Source organism: Homarus americanus, unplaced genomic scaffold (assembly GCF_018991925.1).
Source record: "Homarus americanus isolate GMGI-L3 unplaced genomic scaffold, GMGI_Hamer_2.0 scaffold35404, whole genome shotgun sequence".
Classification (NCBI taxonomy): domain Eukaryota; kingdom Metazoa; phylum Arthropoda; class Malacostraca; order Decapoda; family Nephropidae; genus Homarus; species Homarus americanus.
This window is the reverse complement of record NW_024716120.1, coordinates 122,501-141,668: the sequence shown is the minus strand read 5'-3', so window position 1 is coordinate 141,668 and position 19,168 is coordinate 122,501. Positions and strand designations below refer to the sequence as shown.

The 19,168-nt window shown below is 51.1% G+C and overlaps 1 protein-coding gene across 1 annotated transcript in view; it reads left to right on the top strand.

The window, feature by feature from the left end:
- Nucleotides 1–13,840, top strand: part of LOC121858051 (uncharacterized protein C2orf16-like) — a 43,944-nt gene extending 30,104 nt beyond the window's left edge. The window contains 3 exon segments of the mRNA XM_042354293.1: nt 10,079–10,152; nt 10,870–11,061; nt 12,139–13,840. Coding sequence (XP_042210227.1) covers nt 10,079–10,152; nt 10,870–11,061; nt 12,139–13,840 — 1,968 coding nt within the window.
- The last annotated feature ends 5,328 nt before the right edge of the window (nt 13,841–19,168 follow it).

Sequence of the window (19,168 nt, the reverse complement as noted above, 5' to 3'; positions counted from 1 at the left end):
CACGAGAGGAGTGAAGCTGCCTCGATCAACGTTCTGAATTCTCTCCCCATATGCACTTACCTTGTCGTTCTCGTTCCTCCCGTGTGCAGCATCGAGAGCTAAGTTACGGTGACATGCGGCCATGGGATCAAAAATCCTGATGTCGAAGGCTCGCTGTCCCGGCGTCCAGAATCCTCCAGCACTGACGTCAACACGGGTTTCGTTGGATGTGTTTGAAGTTCTATGTTGGAAGATCTCATCGTCCAATGGAAGGAGGGTCGGTTCTACCCTGACATCACGGCAGATTTCCTTCAACATATTTGCTGTGAGATCCCTTACTTCGTCATGCCTCATTATTACTATTATTAAAATCAATTGTTATAAATTATTCAGTTTAATGACTATTACGATTCAACGACAAAAATCAATAGCCTTTGGCACACACACACACAGGTGTTGAGGAGAGAGCGTCAGGGATCACTCACCTTCACACAACACGTTTTCTGATGCTCCACCACCATATAGAAAACGTAACTGGCAACACGAACTACTCCGCACAAAACACAGTAAGCCAGGTAAGAAACGGCCCAACACCCTCAATTACTAAGAAAACTCAACAGAATAATCTCTAATGTCCAAGATCTCGTCTCGTTTAACTTAACACAATTCACAGTTTCGAAAATTTATTAAAATATATATAAAAAAAAGAGTTTCATTTACAAGACAGTAATTTGGTCTGGTCAGTCGAGTCTAGTGAAGAGCCAAGGACTGACTTTCACCATCTTATTTTATCATTTTTCTTTTTTTTTCTTTTTTTTATAAATATATGAAAATTGACTTTCAACCAATACTAACTTTCTCTACTGTGTGTGTACTGACTCACTCTCTATTTGTGGTAAATGTTAGTAGTGGTGGTATTTGTTGTGATGATGGTGGTTGTGGTAATGATGGTGGTTGTGGTGATGATGGTTGATGGTGGTTGTGTTTATTGTTATGATGTTGGTTGTGGTGATGGTGGTTGTAATGGTAGCTGTGGTGATGTTGATGGTGATGATGGTTGTGGTGATGATATTGTGGTGATGATGGTTGTGGTGATGATGGTAATAGTGGATGTGGTGATGGTGATTGTTGTAATGGTGGTTGTGGTGATGATGGTTGTAGTGGTGGTGATAGTGGGTACAACTACACTCACACGCTTACACCTCTACACCTACACACCGAGGGCAGGAGGGCGGCGCCTTACAATATGTCAACAACGGTGAGATAATTAACACCTTACACACACACACACACACACACACACCTCCAGCGAGTATTGAAGTATGGTAGTGTTGGGGTATGGTGTTTGTGTGTGTGTGTGTGTGTACTATGTGTGTGTGTGTGTGTGTGTGTGTGTGTGTGTGTGTGTTTGTGTTTGTGCATGAGTATGTATACTTTTGGATATGTGCATGTAACGTCGAGTGTGTGTGTGTGTGTGTACCTTTGGTAGGGTAGGTGGAGTGGGTGGGGTAGAGATGAGGGGTGGGGTGGGCGAGGGCGGGGTGGGCGAGGGCGGGCTGGGCGGGGCGTGGGCGGGGCGTGGACATCGAGCCATACCAGGTAATTATCTCTATAGTGGTGTGTGGACGGCGGCTACCTGTAGTCACGACTGGCTGGGGAGGGTAACACACACACACACACACACACACACACACACACACACACACACACACACACACACACACACATGGTATAGCAATGATGGTGCCGGTAACCAATTACCATAACCTACTATGATGACCTGCTACCACCAATACCACCATCATCACCACCACAACAACCACGACCATCACTACCCCACCACTACCACCACCACAACCACCACTCTGACCCACCCAACCTGCGAGGCCGCTGGGGCATTACTGGTTCACCGGCCCTCAGGGATGTTCGCTCTTATACTGTACACCTTCATCTGTACCTGACCACCACTACCATCACTACCACCACCACATCACCACTACTACCACACCAGATGTCTAACACAGCTGTACCGTCAACACCAACACCAGAACGGTTCTTTGAACAACTGGGAGATTTAAGATGCCTCAAGGCTCCACTGTGAGGTTCTGAACTCCAAAAATGTGAGCTGAGAGGTTCACAAGACTACTAGAGTGAGCTGAGAGGTTCACAAGACTACTGGAGTGAGCTGAGAGGTTCACAAGACTACTAGAGTGAGATGAGAGGTTCACAAGACTACTGGAGAGGAGATGAGAGGTTCACAAGACTACTAGAGTGAGCTGAGAGGTTCACAAGACTACTGGAGTGAGATGAGAGGTTCACAAGACTACTGGAGGAGATGAGGTTCACAAGACTACTGGAGTGAGCTGAGAGGTTCACAAGACTACTAGAGTGAGCTGAGGGTTCAAAAGACTACTAGAGAGGAGCTGAGAGGTTCACAAGACTACTAGAGTGAGCTTGAGAGGTTCACAAGACTACTAGAGTGAGCTGAGAGTTCACAAAACTACTAGAGTGAGCTGAGAGGTTCACAAGACTACTGGAGTGAGCTGAGAGGTGAAGAAGACGGAGCTGAGAGGTTCAGAAGCTGTGGTAGGAGGCAGCAAGAGGCCATTATAGCTGAACCACCATAATCAAGAAGTGAGGTACGGCCCAGCCTTCTCTATCATCACAGTATATTAACTGTTGCAACCTACGGCAACTAGCCCAGCCAGGCACCACCACCACTACTACCACCACTGATGCTACTACTACTACCACCACTACTACAACCACCACTGTTGCTACTACTACCACCACTACCACCACCAATTCTGTTGCTACTACTACCACCACTACCACTGTTGCTACTACTACCACCAACCACTACCACTGTTGCTACTACTACCACCACTACCACCACCACCACCACTGTTGCTACTACTACCACCACTACCACTGCTTGCTACTACTACCACCACTACCACCACCACCACTGTTGCTACTACTACCACCACCACCACTGTTGCTACACTACCACCACCACCACTGCTACTACTACCACCACCACCACTGTTGCCACTACTACCACCACCACCACTGTTGCTACTACTACCACCACCACCACTGTTGCTACTACTACCACCACTACCACCACTGTTGCTACTACTACTACCACCACTGTTGCCACTACCACCACCACCACCCATGTTTCTACTACTACCACCACTACCACCACCAACCCTGTGTTGCTATTACTACCACCACTACCACAACTACCACTGTTGCTACCACTACTACCACTACCACACACTACCACTGTTGCTACTACTACCAACCAATTACCACCACTACCACTGTTGCTACTACTACCACCACTACCACCCCACCACCACTGTTGCTACTACTACCACCACTAACACCACCAATCCTGTTGCTACTACTTCACCACCACTACCACACAATTACCTCAACCCTGTTGCTACTTACTACCACCACCCCTGTTGCTACTACTACCACCACTACTACTCACCAACCCCTGTTGCCACACTTCACCAGCACTACCACCACCAACAACTCTGTTGCTACTACTACCACCACTACCACCACCAACTCTGCTGCTACTACTACCAATTAACCACTACCACCACCACTGTTGCTACTACCACTACCACCACCAATTCCTGTTATGCCACTACCAACCACTACTGTTGCTACTACTACCACCACTACCACTGTTGCTACTACTACCACCACTACTACCAATCAACTCTGCTGGTCAACCACTAACACAATTACCAACACAAAACTCTGTTGTTACTATCACTACCACTACCACCACTCTGTTGCTACTACTACCAAAACTAATACCAATTAACTCTGTTGCTACTACTGCCACCACTACTACCACACCATCCCTGTTGCTACTACTACCACCACTACCATCACCACCACCCACTCTGTTGCTACTATTACCACCACCACCACTGTTGCTACTACTACCACCACTACCACTAACAACCAACCTGTTGCTACTACTTACACCACCACTACTACCACCACCCCTGTTGCTACTACTACCACCACTACTACCACCACTCTGTTGCTACTACTACCACCATCACCACCCACCACCAACCCTGTTGCTACTACTACCAACCAATTACTACCACACCCCTGTTGCTACTACTACCAACTACCACCACAACCACCCTGTTGCTACCACTACCACCACTACTACCACCAACCCTGTTGCTACTACTACCATAACTACTACCACCAACTCCTGTTGCTACTACTACCAATATTACCACACCACCACCACTCTGTTGCTACCACACCATAACTACTACCAATCAACTCCTGCTGCTACTACACCACCATTATTACTACCACCACCCCTGTTGCTACTACTACCACACCACTAACTACCACCAATACCCTGTTGCTACTACTACCACCACTACTAATCAACACCAACTCCTGTTGCTACTACTACCAATTAATTACCACCACCAACCTGCTGCTACTACTACCACCACTACTACCACCACCCCTGTTGCTACTACTACCACCACTAACACACCACCACCAATCTGTTGCTACTACACTACCACCACTATTACCACCAACCTGTTGCTACTACTACCACCACTACTCACACCAACTCTGTTGCTACTACTTCACCACCACTACCACCACTCTGTTGCTACTACCACCACCACTACCACCAACTCTGCTGCTACTCACTACCACCACTACTCACCACCAACTCTGCTGCTACTACTACCACCACTACCAATACCACCACCAACTCCTGTTGCTACTACTACCACCACTACCACCACCACCACTGTTGCTACTACTACCAACACTACCACTGTTACACTACCACCACCACCAACTCTGTTGCTACTACTACCACCACTACCACCACCAACTCTGTTGCTACTACCACCACCACAACTACCACCAACCCTGTTGCTACTACTACCACCACACTACCACAACCACCACTGTTGCTACCACGACCACCATTACTACCACCACCCGTTGCTACTACTACCACCACCACCACCACTGTTGCTACTACTACCACCACCACTACCACCATTGTTGCTGCTACTACTACTACCACCACCACCACCACCAACCCCTGTTGCCACTACTCACCACCACCACCACCACCATTGTTGCTGCCACTACTACTACCACCACCACCACCACCAACCCGTGCTGCTACTACCACCACCACTCACCCCCTGTTGCTACTACTTCCACCAACTCGTTGCTACTGCACACCACCACCACCACCACCCCCTGTTGCTACTACTACCACCACTGCCACCACCACCACTGATGCTACTACCACCACCACCACCCCTGTTGGCTACTACACCAACCACCACCACCACCACCCCTGTTGCCACCACTACCACCACTACCACCACCACCACTGTGCTACTACACACTACCACCACCACCACCACCACCAACCTTGTTGCTACTACCACCACCACCCCTGTTGCTACTACTACCACCACCACCCCTGTTGCACCACCACCACCACTGCCACCACCACCACTGCTTACTACTACCACCACCACCACCACCAACCCTGCTGCCACTACACCACCACCACCACCACACCATCTTGCTACTACTACCACCACTACCACCACCAACCACTGTTGCTACTAATTCTACCACCACCACCACCACCACCACCCTTGTTGCTACTACTACCACCACCACCCTGTTGCTACTACTAACACCACCACCACCACCAACTCCCGTTGCCACTACTACCACCACTCACCACCACCAACCTTGTTGCCACTACTCACTACTACCACCACCACCACCACCACCAACCTTGTTGCTACCTACCACCACCACACTCCCTCTGTTACTACTACCACCACTACCACCACCACCCCTGTTGCCACTACCACCACTACCACCACCACCAATGTTGCTACTACTACCACCACCACCCCTGTTGCTACTACTACCGCCACCACCTCTGTTGCCACTATTACCACCACTACTGCTAATACTATTGCTACCATCACCATTGCTACCACTACTACTACCACCAGCTGTCACTACCACCACTACCAACCTCTGCCACCTCTCCCATCACCAACACCTAATCAAGAGAGATGGCTACACAATGGTATATACCCAACGAGGAGGGAGGAGGGAGGTGAGGGAGGGAGTGAGGGTAGGAAGGAAGGGAGAGGGCACTGGAGGGAGGGGTGGAGGGTAGGAGGAGAATGGAGGGTGTGGAGGAAAGGTGGAGGTAGTGGAGGTGGGGTGGAGGGTAGTGTAGGGAGGGTGGAGGGTAGTGGAGGGAGAGTGGAGGTAGGAGGGTAGTGGAGGGAGGGTGGAGGGAGGTAGAGAGCCTGTAAGCTGGTACAGTATATAAATAGACACTAATAACTGCCCTGAGAATGATGTCTGTACAAGACCTGGGCGTCAGGGAAAGCTGTCTGCCCTAGGGTCCTGCAGTTCACTCTCAGGTCCTGCGGTTCACTCTCAGGTCCTGCGGTTCACTCTCAGGTTCTGTGGTTCACTCTCAGGTACTGCGTTTACCCCAGGTCCTGTGGTTGTTCTGTGGTTCACCTAGGTCCTGTGGTTCTCAGGTCCTGCGGTTCACTCTCAGGTCCTGTGGTTCACCAGACTCTACCACTATTCACAACTACCAGACACTACCACTACTATATACCGTAGGCCCCATGCTGTAGGTTCCACATTGTAGGTTCCATACTGTAGGTCTCATACTGTAGGCCCCATACTGTAGGTTCCATGCTGTGTTCCATATTGTAGGTTCTATACTGTAGGTTCCATACCAGGTTGGCCTATACTGTAGGCCTCATACTGTAGGTTCCATACCACAGGTTCCATATTGTAGGTTCCATACTGTAGGTTCCATACTGTAGGTTCCACATTGTAGGTCCATACTGTAGGTTCTATACTGTAGGCCTCATACTGTAGGTTCCATACTACAGGTTCCATATTGTAGGTTCCATACTGTAGGCCTCATACTGTAGGCCTCATACTGTAGGTTCCATACTGTAGGCTCTCATACTGTAGGCCCTATACTGTAGGTTCCATACTGTAGGCCTCATACTGTAGGTTCCATACTGTGGTTCTTGCAGGCCTCATACTGTAGGTTCCTACTACTGTGTTCCATATTGTAGGTTCCATACTGTAGGTTCCATACTGCAGGTTCCACATTGTAGGTTCCATACTGCAGGTTCCATACTGTAGGTTCCATACTGTAGGTTTCATACTGTAGGTTCCATACTATAGCTTCCATACTGTAGGTTCCAGGTTCAATACTGTAGGTTCCATAGGTTCCCATACTGTAGGCCCCATACTGTAGGGCCCCATACTGTAGGTTCCATACTGTAGGTTCCATACTATCAGGTTCCATAGGTTCCATACTGTGTTCCATACTGTAGCCCCATACTGTAGGCCTCATACTGTAGGTTACATACTGTAGGTTCCATACTATAGGTTCCATAGGTTCCATAGGTTCCATACTGTAGGTTCCATACTGTAGGCCTTATACTGTAGGTTCCATACTGTAGGTTCCATACTATAGGTTCCATAGGTTCCATACTGTAGGTTCCATACTGCAGGTTCCATACTGTAGGTTCCATACTGCAGGCCTCATACTGTAGGCCCCATACTGTAGGTTCCATACTGTAGGTTCCATACTATAGGTTCCATAGGTTCCAGAGCTCCATACTGTAGGTTCCATACTGTAGGCCATCATACTGTAGGCCTCATACTGTAGGTCATATACTGTAGGTTCCATACCAGGTTCCAGGTTCCATACTGTAGGTTCCATACTGCAGGCCCTTGTTCAGGAGCCCCATACTGTAGGTTCCATACTGTGTTCCATACTGGGTTCCATACTATAGGTTCCATAGGTTCCATACTGTAGGTTCCCATATGTAGGCCTCATACTGTAGGTTCCATACTGTAGGTCCCATACTGTAGGCCTCATACTGTGGCCCATACTGTAGGTTCCATACTGTAGGCTCCATACTGTAGGTTCCATACTGTAGGTTCTATACTGTAGGTTCCATACTGTAGCTCCTACCCTGAAGGTTCCATACTGCAGGGCCTCATACTGCAGGCCCCACTGTAGGTTCCATACTGTAGGTCCATAGGTTCCATACTATAGGTCCCAGGTTCCATACTGTAGGTTCCATAGGTTCCATACTGTATGCTCCATACTGTAGGTCCCATACTGTAGGTTCCATATCAGGTCCATAGGTTCCATACTGTAGGCCCATACTGGCAGTCCCATACTGTAGGTTCTATACTGTAGGCTCCCACAAATCAACACGTTTAAATATTGTAGACATACAATTAGGGTGAGGATGTGGGCACTGTAATATAGGCTCAAGAAGGACCGCAAAGGACTAGAGGACCTGGGGAAGACTAGGAGGACCAGAGAGACCAGAGGACCAGGGAGGACCAGGAGGACCAGGAGGAGACTAGGAGGGACCAGGAGAGGACTAGAGGACCAGAGAGGACTAGAGGGACCGGAGAGGACTAGGAGGACCAGGAAAGGACTAGGGAGGACCAGGAGAGGACTAGGAGGACCAGGAGGAGGACAGTAGGAGAGGACCAGGGGACCAGGAGAGGGACCAGGAGACCAGGAGAACAGGGGACCAGAGAGGACCAGGAGGGACCAGGAGAGGACTAGGAGGGACCAGGAGAGGACTAGGAGGACCAGGAGAGGACCAGGAGGACCAGAGAGGACCAGGAGGACCGGAGAGGACGGAGGGACCAGGGAGGACCAGAGGCCAGAGAGGACCAGGGGACCAGGAGAGACCAGGAGGGACCTGGGGAGAGACCAGAGGGCCAGGAGAGACCAGGAGGGACCAGGAGAGACCAGAGGGACCAGGAGAGACCAGAGGGACCAGGAGAGGACCAGGAGGGACCAGGAGAGGACTAGGAGGACCAGGAGAGACTAGGAGGGACCAGAGAGCTGGGGAGGGACCAGGAGAGACCAGGAGGCCAGAGAGACCAGGAGGACCAGGAGAGGACAGAGGGACCAGGGAGAGGAAGAGAGGGGACCAGGAGAGACCAGGAGGACCAGGAGAGGACTAGAGGGACCGGAGAGGACCAGGAGGACCAGGAGGACCAGAGGACCAGGAGAGACCAGAGGACCAGGAGAGGACCAGGAGGACCAGAGAGACCAGGAGGGACCAGGAGAGACCAGAGGGACCAGGAGAGACCAGGGAGGACCAGGAGAGGACCAGAGGACCAGGAGAGGACAGAGGACCAGGAGAGGACTAGGAGGACCAGGGGAGACCAGGAGGACCAGGAGAGGACTCAGGAGGACCAGGAGAGGGCTAGGGAGGACCAGGAGGAAAGGACCAGGAGAGACCAGAGACCAGGAGAGGACCAGAGGGACCAGGAGAGGACCAGAGACGGAGAGACTAGGAGGACCCAGGAGGGACCAGGAGACCAGGAGAGGACCAGGGGGACCAGGGGAGAGACCAGGGAGGGACCAGGAGAGGACCAGAGGGCCAGGGAGGACCAGAGACCAGGAGGACCAGAGGGGACCAGGAGAGGACTAGGAGGGACCAGAGAGACCTAGGAGGACCAGAGAGACCAGAGGGACCAGAGAGGACTAGGAGGACCAGAGAGGACTAGGAGGACCAGGAGAGGAACAGAGGGACCAGGGAGACCAAGAGGACCAGGGGAGGATCAGGGAGGACCAGGGAGGGACCAGGAGGACCAGAGGACCAGGAGGACCAGGAGAGACTAGAGGGACCCAGAGAGGACTAGAGACCAGGAGAGACCAGAGGGACCTGGGAGAGACCAGAGGACCAGGAGAGACCAGGAGGACCAGGAGAGGACTCAGGAGGACCAGGGGAGACCAGGGAGGGACCAGAGAGACCAGGGGGACCAGAGAGGGTTAGAGGGGACCAGGGAGAGGACCAGGGAGGGACCAGGAGAGGACCAGGGAGGGACCAGGAGAGACTAGAGGGGACCAGAGAGACCAGAGGGACCAGGAGAGGACTAGGGAGGACCAGGAGAGGAATAGAGGGACCAGGAGAGGACTAGGAGGACCAGGGAGAGGACTAGAGACCAGGAGGGACCAGAGGACCAGGAGAGACCAGGGAGGGACCAGAGAGACCAGGAGGGACCAGGAGAGGACCAGGAGGGACCAGGGAGGACCAGGAGGGACCAGGAGAGGACCAGGAGGGACCAGGAGAGACCAGAGGACCAGGAGAGGACCAGGAGGGACCAGGAGAGACCAGGAGGGACCAGGAGAGGACTAGAGGGACCAGGAGAGGACCAGAGGGACCAGGAGAGGACTAGGGAGGGACCAGGGAGGACCAGGGGAGGGACCAGGAGAGGACTAGAGGGGACCAGGGAGGACCAGAGGGACCAGAGAGACCAGGAGGGACCGGGAGAGACAGGAGGGACCAGGGAGGACCAGGAGGGACCAGGGAGAGACCAGAGGACCAGAGAGAATAGGAGGGACCAGGAGGGACCAGGAGGGACCAGGGGAGGACCAGGAGGGACCAGGGGAGGACCAGGGGGGACCAGGAGAGGACTAGAGGGACCAGGAGAGGACCAGGGAGGGACGGGAGAGGACCAGGAGGGACCAGGAGAGGACTAGAGGACCGGGAGAGGACCAGGAGGACCAGGAGACCAGAGGGCTCAGGAGAGACCAGGAGGGACCAGGAGACCAGAGGGGACCAGGGGAGGACCAGGAGACCAGGGAGACCAGGAGACCAGGGGAGACCAGAGGGACCAGGAGGACAGGAGGGACCAGGGGAGGACAGGAGGACCAGAGGGACCAGGGAGAGACCAGGGAGGGACCAGGAGAGACAGGGGACCAGGAGACCAGAGGCCAGGGGAGGACCAGGGGACTAGGGGGGACCAGGGAAACCGGGAGAGACCAGGGAGGGACAAGGAGGACCAGGAGGACTAGGAGGGACCAGGGGAGGACCAGGGAGGGACTAGGAGGGACCAGGAGGACCAGGAGGACAGAGGCACAAGGAACGGTGGTACCACAGCCGTCGGCCAACACCCACAAAAACATAATTACTTAAAGGAAGAACAGCGGTACACTCACCTGTACACTGCCTTGTACACTGATCTATTTCCCCAACTGACCAGTACACTGACTTGTATACTGACTGGTAGACACTGAGAGAAGAGAGAGAGAGAAAGAGAAGAGAGAGAGAGAAAGAAAAAGAGAGAGAGAGAGAGAGAGAGAGAGAGAGAGAGAGAGAGAGAGAGAGAGAGAGAGAGAGAGAGACCGACCTACCTTACTCTTAATAGATCACATTAACACCTGCTACCGTACCTCCAAAAAAATTAAATAATAGATACCTGTTAATTTATCTTACACGTTTATACATTAATAAGTAGAAATAATAACAGTACTTTAAAATTTATATATACTCATAATATTCATTGACCTGGGAGTACAATTTAGTACATATCACAGAGTACAATAAGTCCAATTTAGTACACATCCCAGGCTGGCCAATTTGAGACGTGAAATGAACTATAATTAGTGGGGATAATGACGAGCGATATGATGCTTCGTTAATTGGAGAGTCGTAATCATGCGGTTTATGTCTTAATGAGTACATTGTTTTCTACGGGTTATAGTGTACACCTGTGAAAGTCTCTCTCTCTCTCTCTCTCTCTCTCCTTCTTTTCTGGGGTGAGGGAGGGAGGGCTGAGGGAAGGGGAGAAGGAGGGATGGGGTGAGAGGAGTGGAGTGGGAAGGAGGGAGAGAGGGAGAGAGGGAGAGAGGAGAGAGAGGGAGAGAGGGAGCAAGGAGGAGGGGAGCAAGGGAGGGCCAGAAGATTGAAAAGGAAGGAGCAATAACCAACAGGTAATTACTTACTAAATGACCCGCTCGACCACCTGACTCGTGTAATATACGTAACACACACACACACACACACACACACACACACACACACACACACACACACACACACACACACAAATGGCACCTATGCACGTAAATATAATCAACTAAAATGTACGTGCATATTTGAGATTAGGTTAGGTTAAGAAATTACACCTCTTCTCTCTGTGTGTTGAGCCAAAAGTGAGCTATTCTGATGGTTCTACCGTCAGATTAGAACTGTCAGAGTAGAGCCATCAGAATAAAACCATCAGAACAGGACCATCAGAACAGGACCATCAGAACAGGACCATCAGAACAGGACCATCAGAACAGGACCATCAGAACAGGACCATCAGAACAGGACCATCAGAACAGGACCATCAGAACAGGACCATCAGAACAGGACCATCAGAACAGGACCATCAAAACAGGACACCATCAGAACAGGACCATCAGAACAGGACCATCAGAACAGGACACATCAGAACAGGACCATCAGAACAGGACCATCAGAACAAGACCATCAGAACAGGACACATCAGAACAGGACCATCAGAACAGGACCATCAAAACAGGACCATCAGAACAGGACCAACAGAACAGGACCATCCAAGAACAGGACCATCAGAACAGGACCATCAGAACAGGACCATCAGAACAGGACCATCAGAACAGGACCATCAGAACAGGACCATCAGAACAGGACCATCAGAACAGGACCATCAGAACAAGACCATCAGAACAGGACACATCAGAACAGGACCATCAGAACAGGACCATCGAACAGGACCATCAGAACAGGACCATCAGAACAGGACCATCAGAACAGGACCATCAAAACAGGACCATCAGAACAGGACCATCAGAACAGGACACATCAGAACAGGACCATCAGAACAGGACCATCAGAACAGGACCATGAACAAGGACCATCAGAACAGGACCATCAGAACAGGACCATCAGAACAGGACCATCAGAACAGGACCATCAGAACAAGACCATCAGAACAGGACCATGACAGGACCATCAAAACAGGACCATCAGAACAGGACCATCAGAACAGGACCATCAGACAGGACACATCAGAACAGGACCATCAGAACAGGACCATCAGAACAGGACCATCAGAACAGGACCATCAGAACAGGACACATCAGAACAGGACCATCAGAACAGGACCATCAGAACGGACCATCAGAACAGGACCATCAGAACAGGACCATCAAAACAGGACCATCAAAACAGGACCATCAGAACAAGACCATCAGAACAGGACCATCAGAACAGGACCATCAGAACAGGACCATCAGAACAGGACCATCAGAACAGGACCATCAGAACAGGACCATCAGAACAGGACCATCAAAACAGGACCATCAGAACAGGACCAAGAACAGGACACATCAGAACAGGACCATCAGAACAGGACCATCAGAACAGGACACATCAGAACAGGACCATCAGAACAGGACCATCCAAGACAGGACACATCAGAACAGGACCATCAAAACAGGACCATCAGAACAGGACCATCCAGAACAGGACCATCAGAACAGGACCATCAGAACAAGACCATCAGAACAGGACCATCAGAACAAGACCATCAGAACAGGACCATCAGAACAGGACCATCAAAACAGGACCATCAGAACAGGACCATCAGAACAGGACCATCAGAACAGGACCATCAGAACAGGACCATCAGAGAACAGGACCATCAGAACAGGACCATCAGAACAGGACCATCAGAACAAGACCATCAGAACAGGACCATCAGAACAGGACCATCAGAACAGGACCATCAGAACAGGACCATCAGAACAAGGACCATCAAAGACAGGACCATCAGAACAGGACCATCAGAACAGGACCATCAGAACAGGACCATCAGAACAGGACCATCAGAACAGGACCATCTTAACCACCTGCACATTAGCCATCCCACATACGTCAACTATAGCGGCGGTGCGTGATTACTCTAGTACTGGAGAACTAATTACACACACACACACACACACACACACACACACACACGGTAATGATGGTGATGATGATGATAATGATAAGTGGCAGCAGCATCGTAATAGTAATAGTAGTAATAGTAGTAGTAGTAGTAGTAGTAGTAAAGTGATATTTATACCGAAATAGTTGTAGTTTGTAGTTGTCGTAGTTGTGGAATTTCTCGAGAAGATAGTTAGTGGAATTCGTTAATAGTTGCTGGTAATTACATGTAATTAGGCAAAAGCAGTTAAGCCGTAGGAGACTAGATGGAAGGTGGGTGAAGGGGAGGGTGAAGGGGAGGGTGAAGGGGGAGGGTGAAGGGGGAGGGTGAAGGGGGAGGGTGAAGGGGGAGGGTGAAGGAGGAGGGAGTGGGGTGTAATAAGAGGAGGGGTAATGCATTCATATCTTGCAGGCATAACTGAGAGAAGGAGGGTGAGGAGTAATGGTGGAGGGAGTGGAAGTAATGGTGGAGGTGAGGGAGTAATGGTGGAGGTGAGGGAGTAATGGTGGAGGGAGTGGGTAATGGTGGAGGGAGTGGAGTAATAGTGGAGGAGTGGAGTAATGGTGGAGGGTGAGGGTAATAGTGGAGGGAGTGGAGTAATGGTGGTGGAGGTGAAGGAGAAATGAGTGAAGGGTGAGGGTAATGGTGGAGGGTGAGAGTAATGGTGGAGAGGGAGTAATGGTGGAGGGTGAGGGAGTAATGGTGGAGGGAGAGGGTAATGGTGGAGGAGTGGAGTAGTGGAGGGAGAGGGAGTAATGGTGGAAGGTGAGGGAGTAATGGTGGAGGGAGAAAGAGTAATGGTGGAGGATGAGGAGTAATTGTGGAGGTGAGGGAGTAATGGTGGAGGGTGAGGTAATGATGGAGGAGTGGAGTAATAGTGGAGGGAGTGGAGTAATGGTGGAGAGGTGAGGAGTAATAGTGGAGGAGTGGAATTAATGGTGGAGGGTGAAGGAGTAATGGTGGAGGGTGAGGGAGTAATGGTGGAGGAGAGGTAAGAGGTGGAGGAGAGGGAGTAATGGTGGAGATGGAGTAATGGTGGAGGGTGAAGGAGTAATGGTGGAGGTGAAGGAGTAATGTTGGAGGGAGAGGAGTAATGGTGGGAGAGATGGAGTAATGGTGGAGGGAGGGGAGTAATGGTGGAGAGATGGTGGAGGTGAGGAGTAATGGTGGAGGGTGAGGGAGTAATGGTGGAGGGTGAGGGAGTAATGGTGGAGGGTGAGGAGTAATGGTGGAGGTGAGGGGAGTAATGGTGGAGGTGAGGGAGTAATGGTGGAGGGTGAGGGTAATGGTGGAGGGAGAGGGAATAATGATGGAGGAGGGAGTAATGGTGGAGAGGAGAGGGTAATGATGGAGGGTGGGGGTAATGGTGGAGGTGGAGTAATGGTTGAGGGAGAGGGAGTAATGGTGGAGGTGAGGGGTAATGGTGGAGGTGAGGGGTAATGGTGGACGGGTGGAGTAATGGTGGAGGGTGAGGGAGTAATGGTGGGTGAGGGAGTAATGGGTGGAGGGAGAGGGAATAATGGTGGAGGGAGGGAGTAATGGTGGAGGTGAGGGGTATGGTGGAGGGAGGGACTATGATGGAGGGAGGGAGTAATGGTGGAGGGAGAGGAGTAATGGTGGAGGGAGAGGGAGTAATGGTGGAGGTGAGGGAGTAATGGTGGAGGGTGATGTGGTTGAGGAGAGTAATTATGTGGAGGAGGGTGGATAACACAATCACACACATATATACATACATTTAAAAAAACACACACACACACACACACACACACACACATTACCACTTTAAAACAAAAATGGACCATTATCACCCAAAGGCCCTGTAATTATGGCGTGGTGGCTAATAAAGGCAGTGGTAGCAGCATCACTCAGCATGCCATTAACCACACAAAACAACAACACAATGAAGCAGTTATCATATCAAACTGCAGCCACGCTTCTCCCCGCCGCCTTCATTAGCATATCCTGCGCCTTAATTGATGATATTAGGACCATTGTGGCAAAAATATATCGGATGGTTAAAAGGGTCAGAATATGTTTGGTGGTGGTGGTGGTGGTGTGGGTAGTGGGTGGTGGTGGTGGTGGTGGTGGTGGTGGTGGTGGTGGTAGTGGTGTGTGGGTGGTGGTGGTGGTAGTGGTGTGGGTGGTGGTGGTGGTGGTAGTGGTGTGGGTGGGTGGTGGTGGTAGTGGTGTGGGTGGTGGTGGTGGTGAGGGTGGTGTGGTAGTGGTGTGGGTGGTGGTGGTGGTGGTGGTAGTGGTGGGTGGTGGTGTGGGTGGTGGTGGTGGTGGTGTGGGTGGTGGTGGTGTGGGTGGTGGTGGTGTGGGTGGTGGTGGTGGTAGTGGTGGTGTGGGTGGTGGTGGTGTGGTGTGGTGGTGTGGTGGTGGTGGTGGTGGTGTGGGTGGTGTGGTGGTGGTGGGGGTGGTGGTGGTGTGGATGGTGGTGGTGGTGGTGGTGGTGTGGTGTGGGTGGTGGTGGTGTGGGTGGTGGTGGTGTGGGTGTGGGTGGTGGTGGTGTGGGTGGTGTGGTTGTGGTGTGGGTGGTGGTGGTGTGGGTGGTGTGGTGGTGGTGGTGGTGGTGGGTGGTGGTGATGGTGGTGGTGTGGGTGGTGGTGGTGTGGATGGTGGTGGTGTGGTAGTGGTGGTGTGGTGGTGTGTGGGTGGTGGTGTGGATAGGTGGTGGTGTGGTAGTGGTGGTAGTGGTGGTGTGGGGTGTTGGTGTGGGTGGTGGTTTTGTGGCGTGCAGTTATAGTCATTAGTGGATAAAGCCTCAACATTAACACCATCAATATTACTACATAATAGTAGCAAGGGTGTGGTTGTGTGTGTGTGTGTGTGTGTGTGTGTGTGTGTGCTGTATCTGGACTTCCTGTACACACACAAACAAATAAACTCCCTCCACCTACCCCATGCACAATCCTCCCTCCCTTCCCGTGCACAATCCCTCCCTCCCGTGCACAATCCTCCTCCACCTGTGTACAATCCCTCCCTTCCCGTGCACAATCATATTCCTTCCCCGTGCACAATCCCTCCCTTCCCCGTGCACAATCCTCTTTCCCGTGCACAATCCTCCCTGCGCACAATCCCTCCCTCCCCGCGCCAATCCCTCCCTCCCCGTGCACAATCCTCCTCCACCTGTGCACAATCCCTCCCTTCCCCGTGCACAATCATATTCGTTCCCCGTGCACAATCCCTCCCCTCCCCGTGCACAATCCTCTTTCCCCGTGCACAATCCTCCCTTCCCCTTGCACAATCCCTCCCCTTCCCCGTGCACAATCCCTTCCCTCCCCGTGCACAATCCTCCCTTCCCTGTGCACAATCCCTTCCCTCCCCGTGCACAATCCTCCTTCCCCCGTGCATAATCCCTCCCTTCCCCGTGCAATCCCTCCCCCTCCCCGTGCACAATCCCTTCCTCTCCCTCCTCCTCCCAGCAGTTCCTCACATCTCCCTAACAACACATACCTTCTCCCTCACAACATAGGTAAGTTAGGTTAGGTTAGGTCAGGTAGTGGGTGTACTCCTCAGGGGTGTTTGGGTCCCACAATACCTGGTCAATATTAGGTGAGGTCTGAGCTGTTTATTTATATATATATATATATATATATATATATATATATATTATATATATATATATATATATATATATATATATATATATATATATTCAAAGTATTGTGTGAGGTGTGTTCAGTGTGGTGTGTATATTGTATTGGGGATAATGGTGTATGGTGGTGTATGATGTCTGGTGGTGGTGATGTATGGTGTATGGTGATGGTGTATGGTGGTGGTGTATGATGATGGTGTAAGTGTGGTGGTGTTTGGTGATGGTGTATTGTGGTGGTGTATGGTGATGGTGTATGGTGGTGGTGTATGGTGTTGTAAGTGTGGTGGTGTATGGTGATGGTGTAAGTGTGGTGGGTGTATTTTATGTATGGGGAGAATTATACCTGTCCTTCCTTCCTCAGTCCTCTCTCCCTCTCCCCGGCCCCTCTACCTCCCTACAACCCCCCCTTCCCTACAGCCCTCCACCTTCCTACAGCCCTCCACCCTTCCCTCCAGCCCCCCCACTCTTCCCTCCCTACAACCCTCTACCCTTCTCTCCCTCACCTCACCTACCTGTCGTGTTCACCTTCACGCCTCATCATCACCAATCACCTCCTTTTACACCATCAACCACCAGGGCCATTGGTTTTCAGGTCCTGCTGGGTCCATCAGGTTTTTTTTGGGTCCTGCAGGTCCTTTGTGGGTCCTTCGGGTCCTTTGTGGATCCTTCGGGTCTTTTGTGGGTCCTCCAGGTCCTTTGTGGATCCTTCGGGTCTTTTGTGGATCCTTCGGGTCTTTTGTGGGTCAATCAGGTCCTTTGTGGGATCTTCAGGTCATCTCTTGGTCCTTCAGGTCATATGTGGATCCTTCAGGTTATTTGTGGGTCCTTCAGGTTATTTGTGAGTCCTTCAGGTCCTTTGTGGGACGCAGTGACGCAGTTATGAGTAGTGTGTACGTAATTATGAGGCTTGTGTACATAATCATGACGCCTGTGTACGTAATTATTAGTGTGTACGTAATTATAAGTCATATGTACGTAGTTATGAGTTGTGTGTACGTAATTATTAGTGTAATAATATAAGTCATATGTACGTAGTTATGAGTTGTGTGTAGTTAGTGTGTATATAATTATAAGTCATATGTACGTAGTTATGAGTTGTGTGTACGTAATTATGAAGCGTATGTTTATGGATGTAGACCAGAGGTAAGATGTTCAAGAGAGGAGAGAGAAAGAGGGAGGGAAGGGAAGGGAAGGGAGGAGGGAGGAGGAGGAGGAGGAGGAGGAGGAGGAGGAAGGAGGAAGGAGGATTCAGACTATGTGGGTCGCGCTAGTGCAATTAATCAGGCCCCCAGATGGTTGACCCCCTCCTCTTCCTCCTCTCCCTCCTCCCTCTCTCCTCTTCCTTTCTCTTCTTCCTCCTTCTCTCTTCTCCTCCTCCTATCCCTCCATTCTTCTCTTCCTACATCCTATTCCCTTCCTCTTCACCACTTCCCTTCCTCTTCTCCTTCATTCTCTTCCTTTCCTCTTCTCCTCCTATATACTCTTCCTCCTCCTCTTCTCCTCTTCCTTCTTCTTCCGCCCTTCATCTCCTCCTCCTCTTTACTGACTGACTGACTGAAGGCGACTTAAGGAGATGAAACCAACACACACACACACACACACACACACACACACACACACACACACACACACACACTTACACACACACACTTACACATAATATTACTACTTGAGAGGCACTTAAGTACATCAACCCCACAC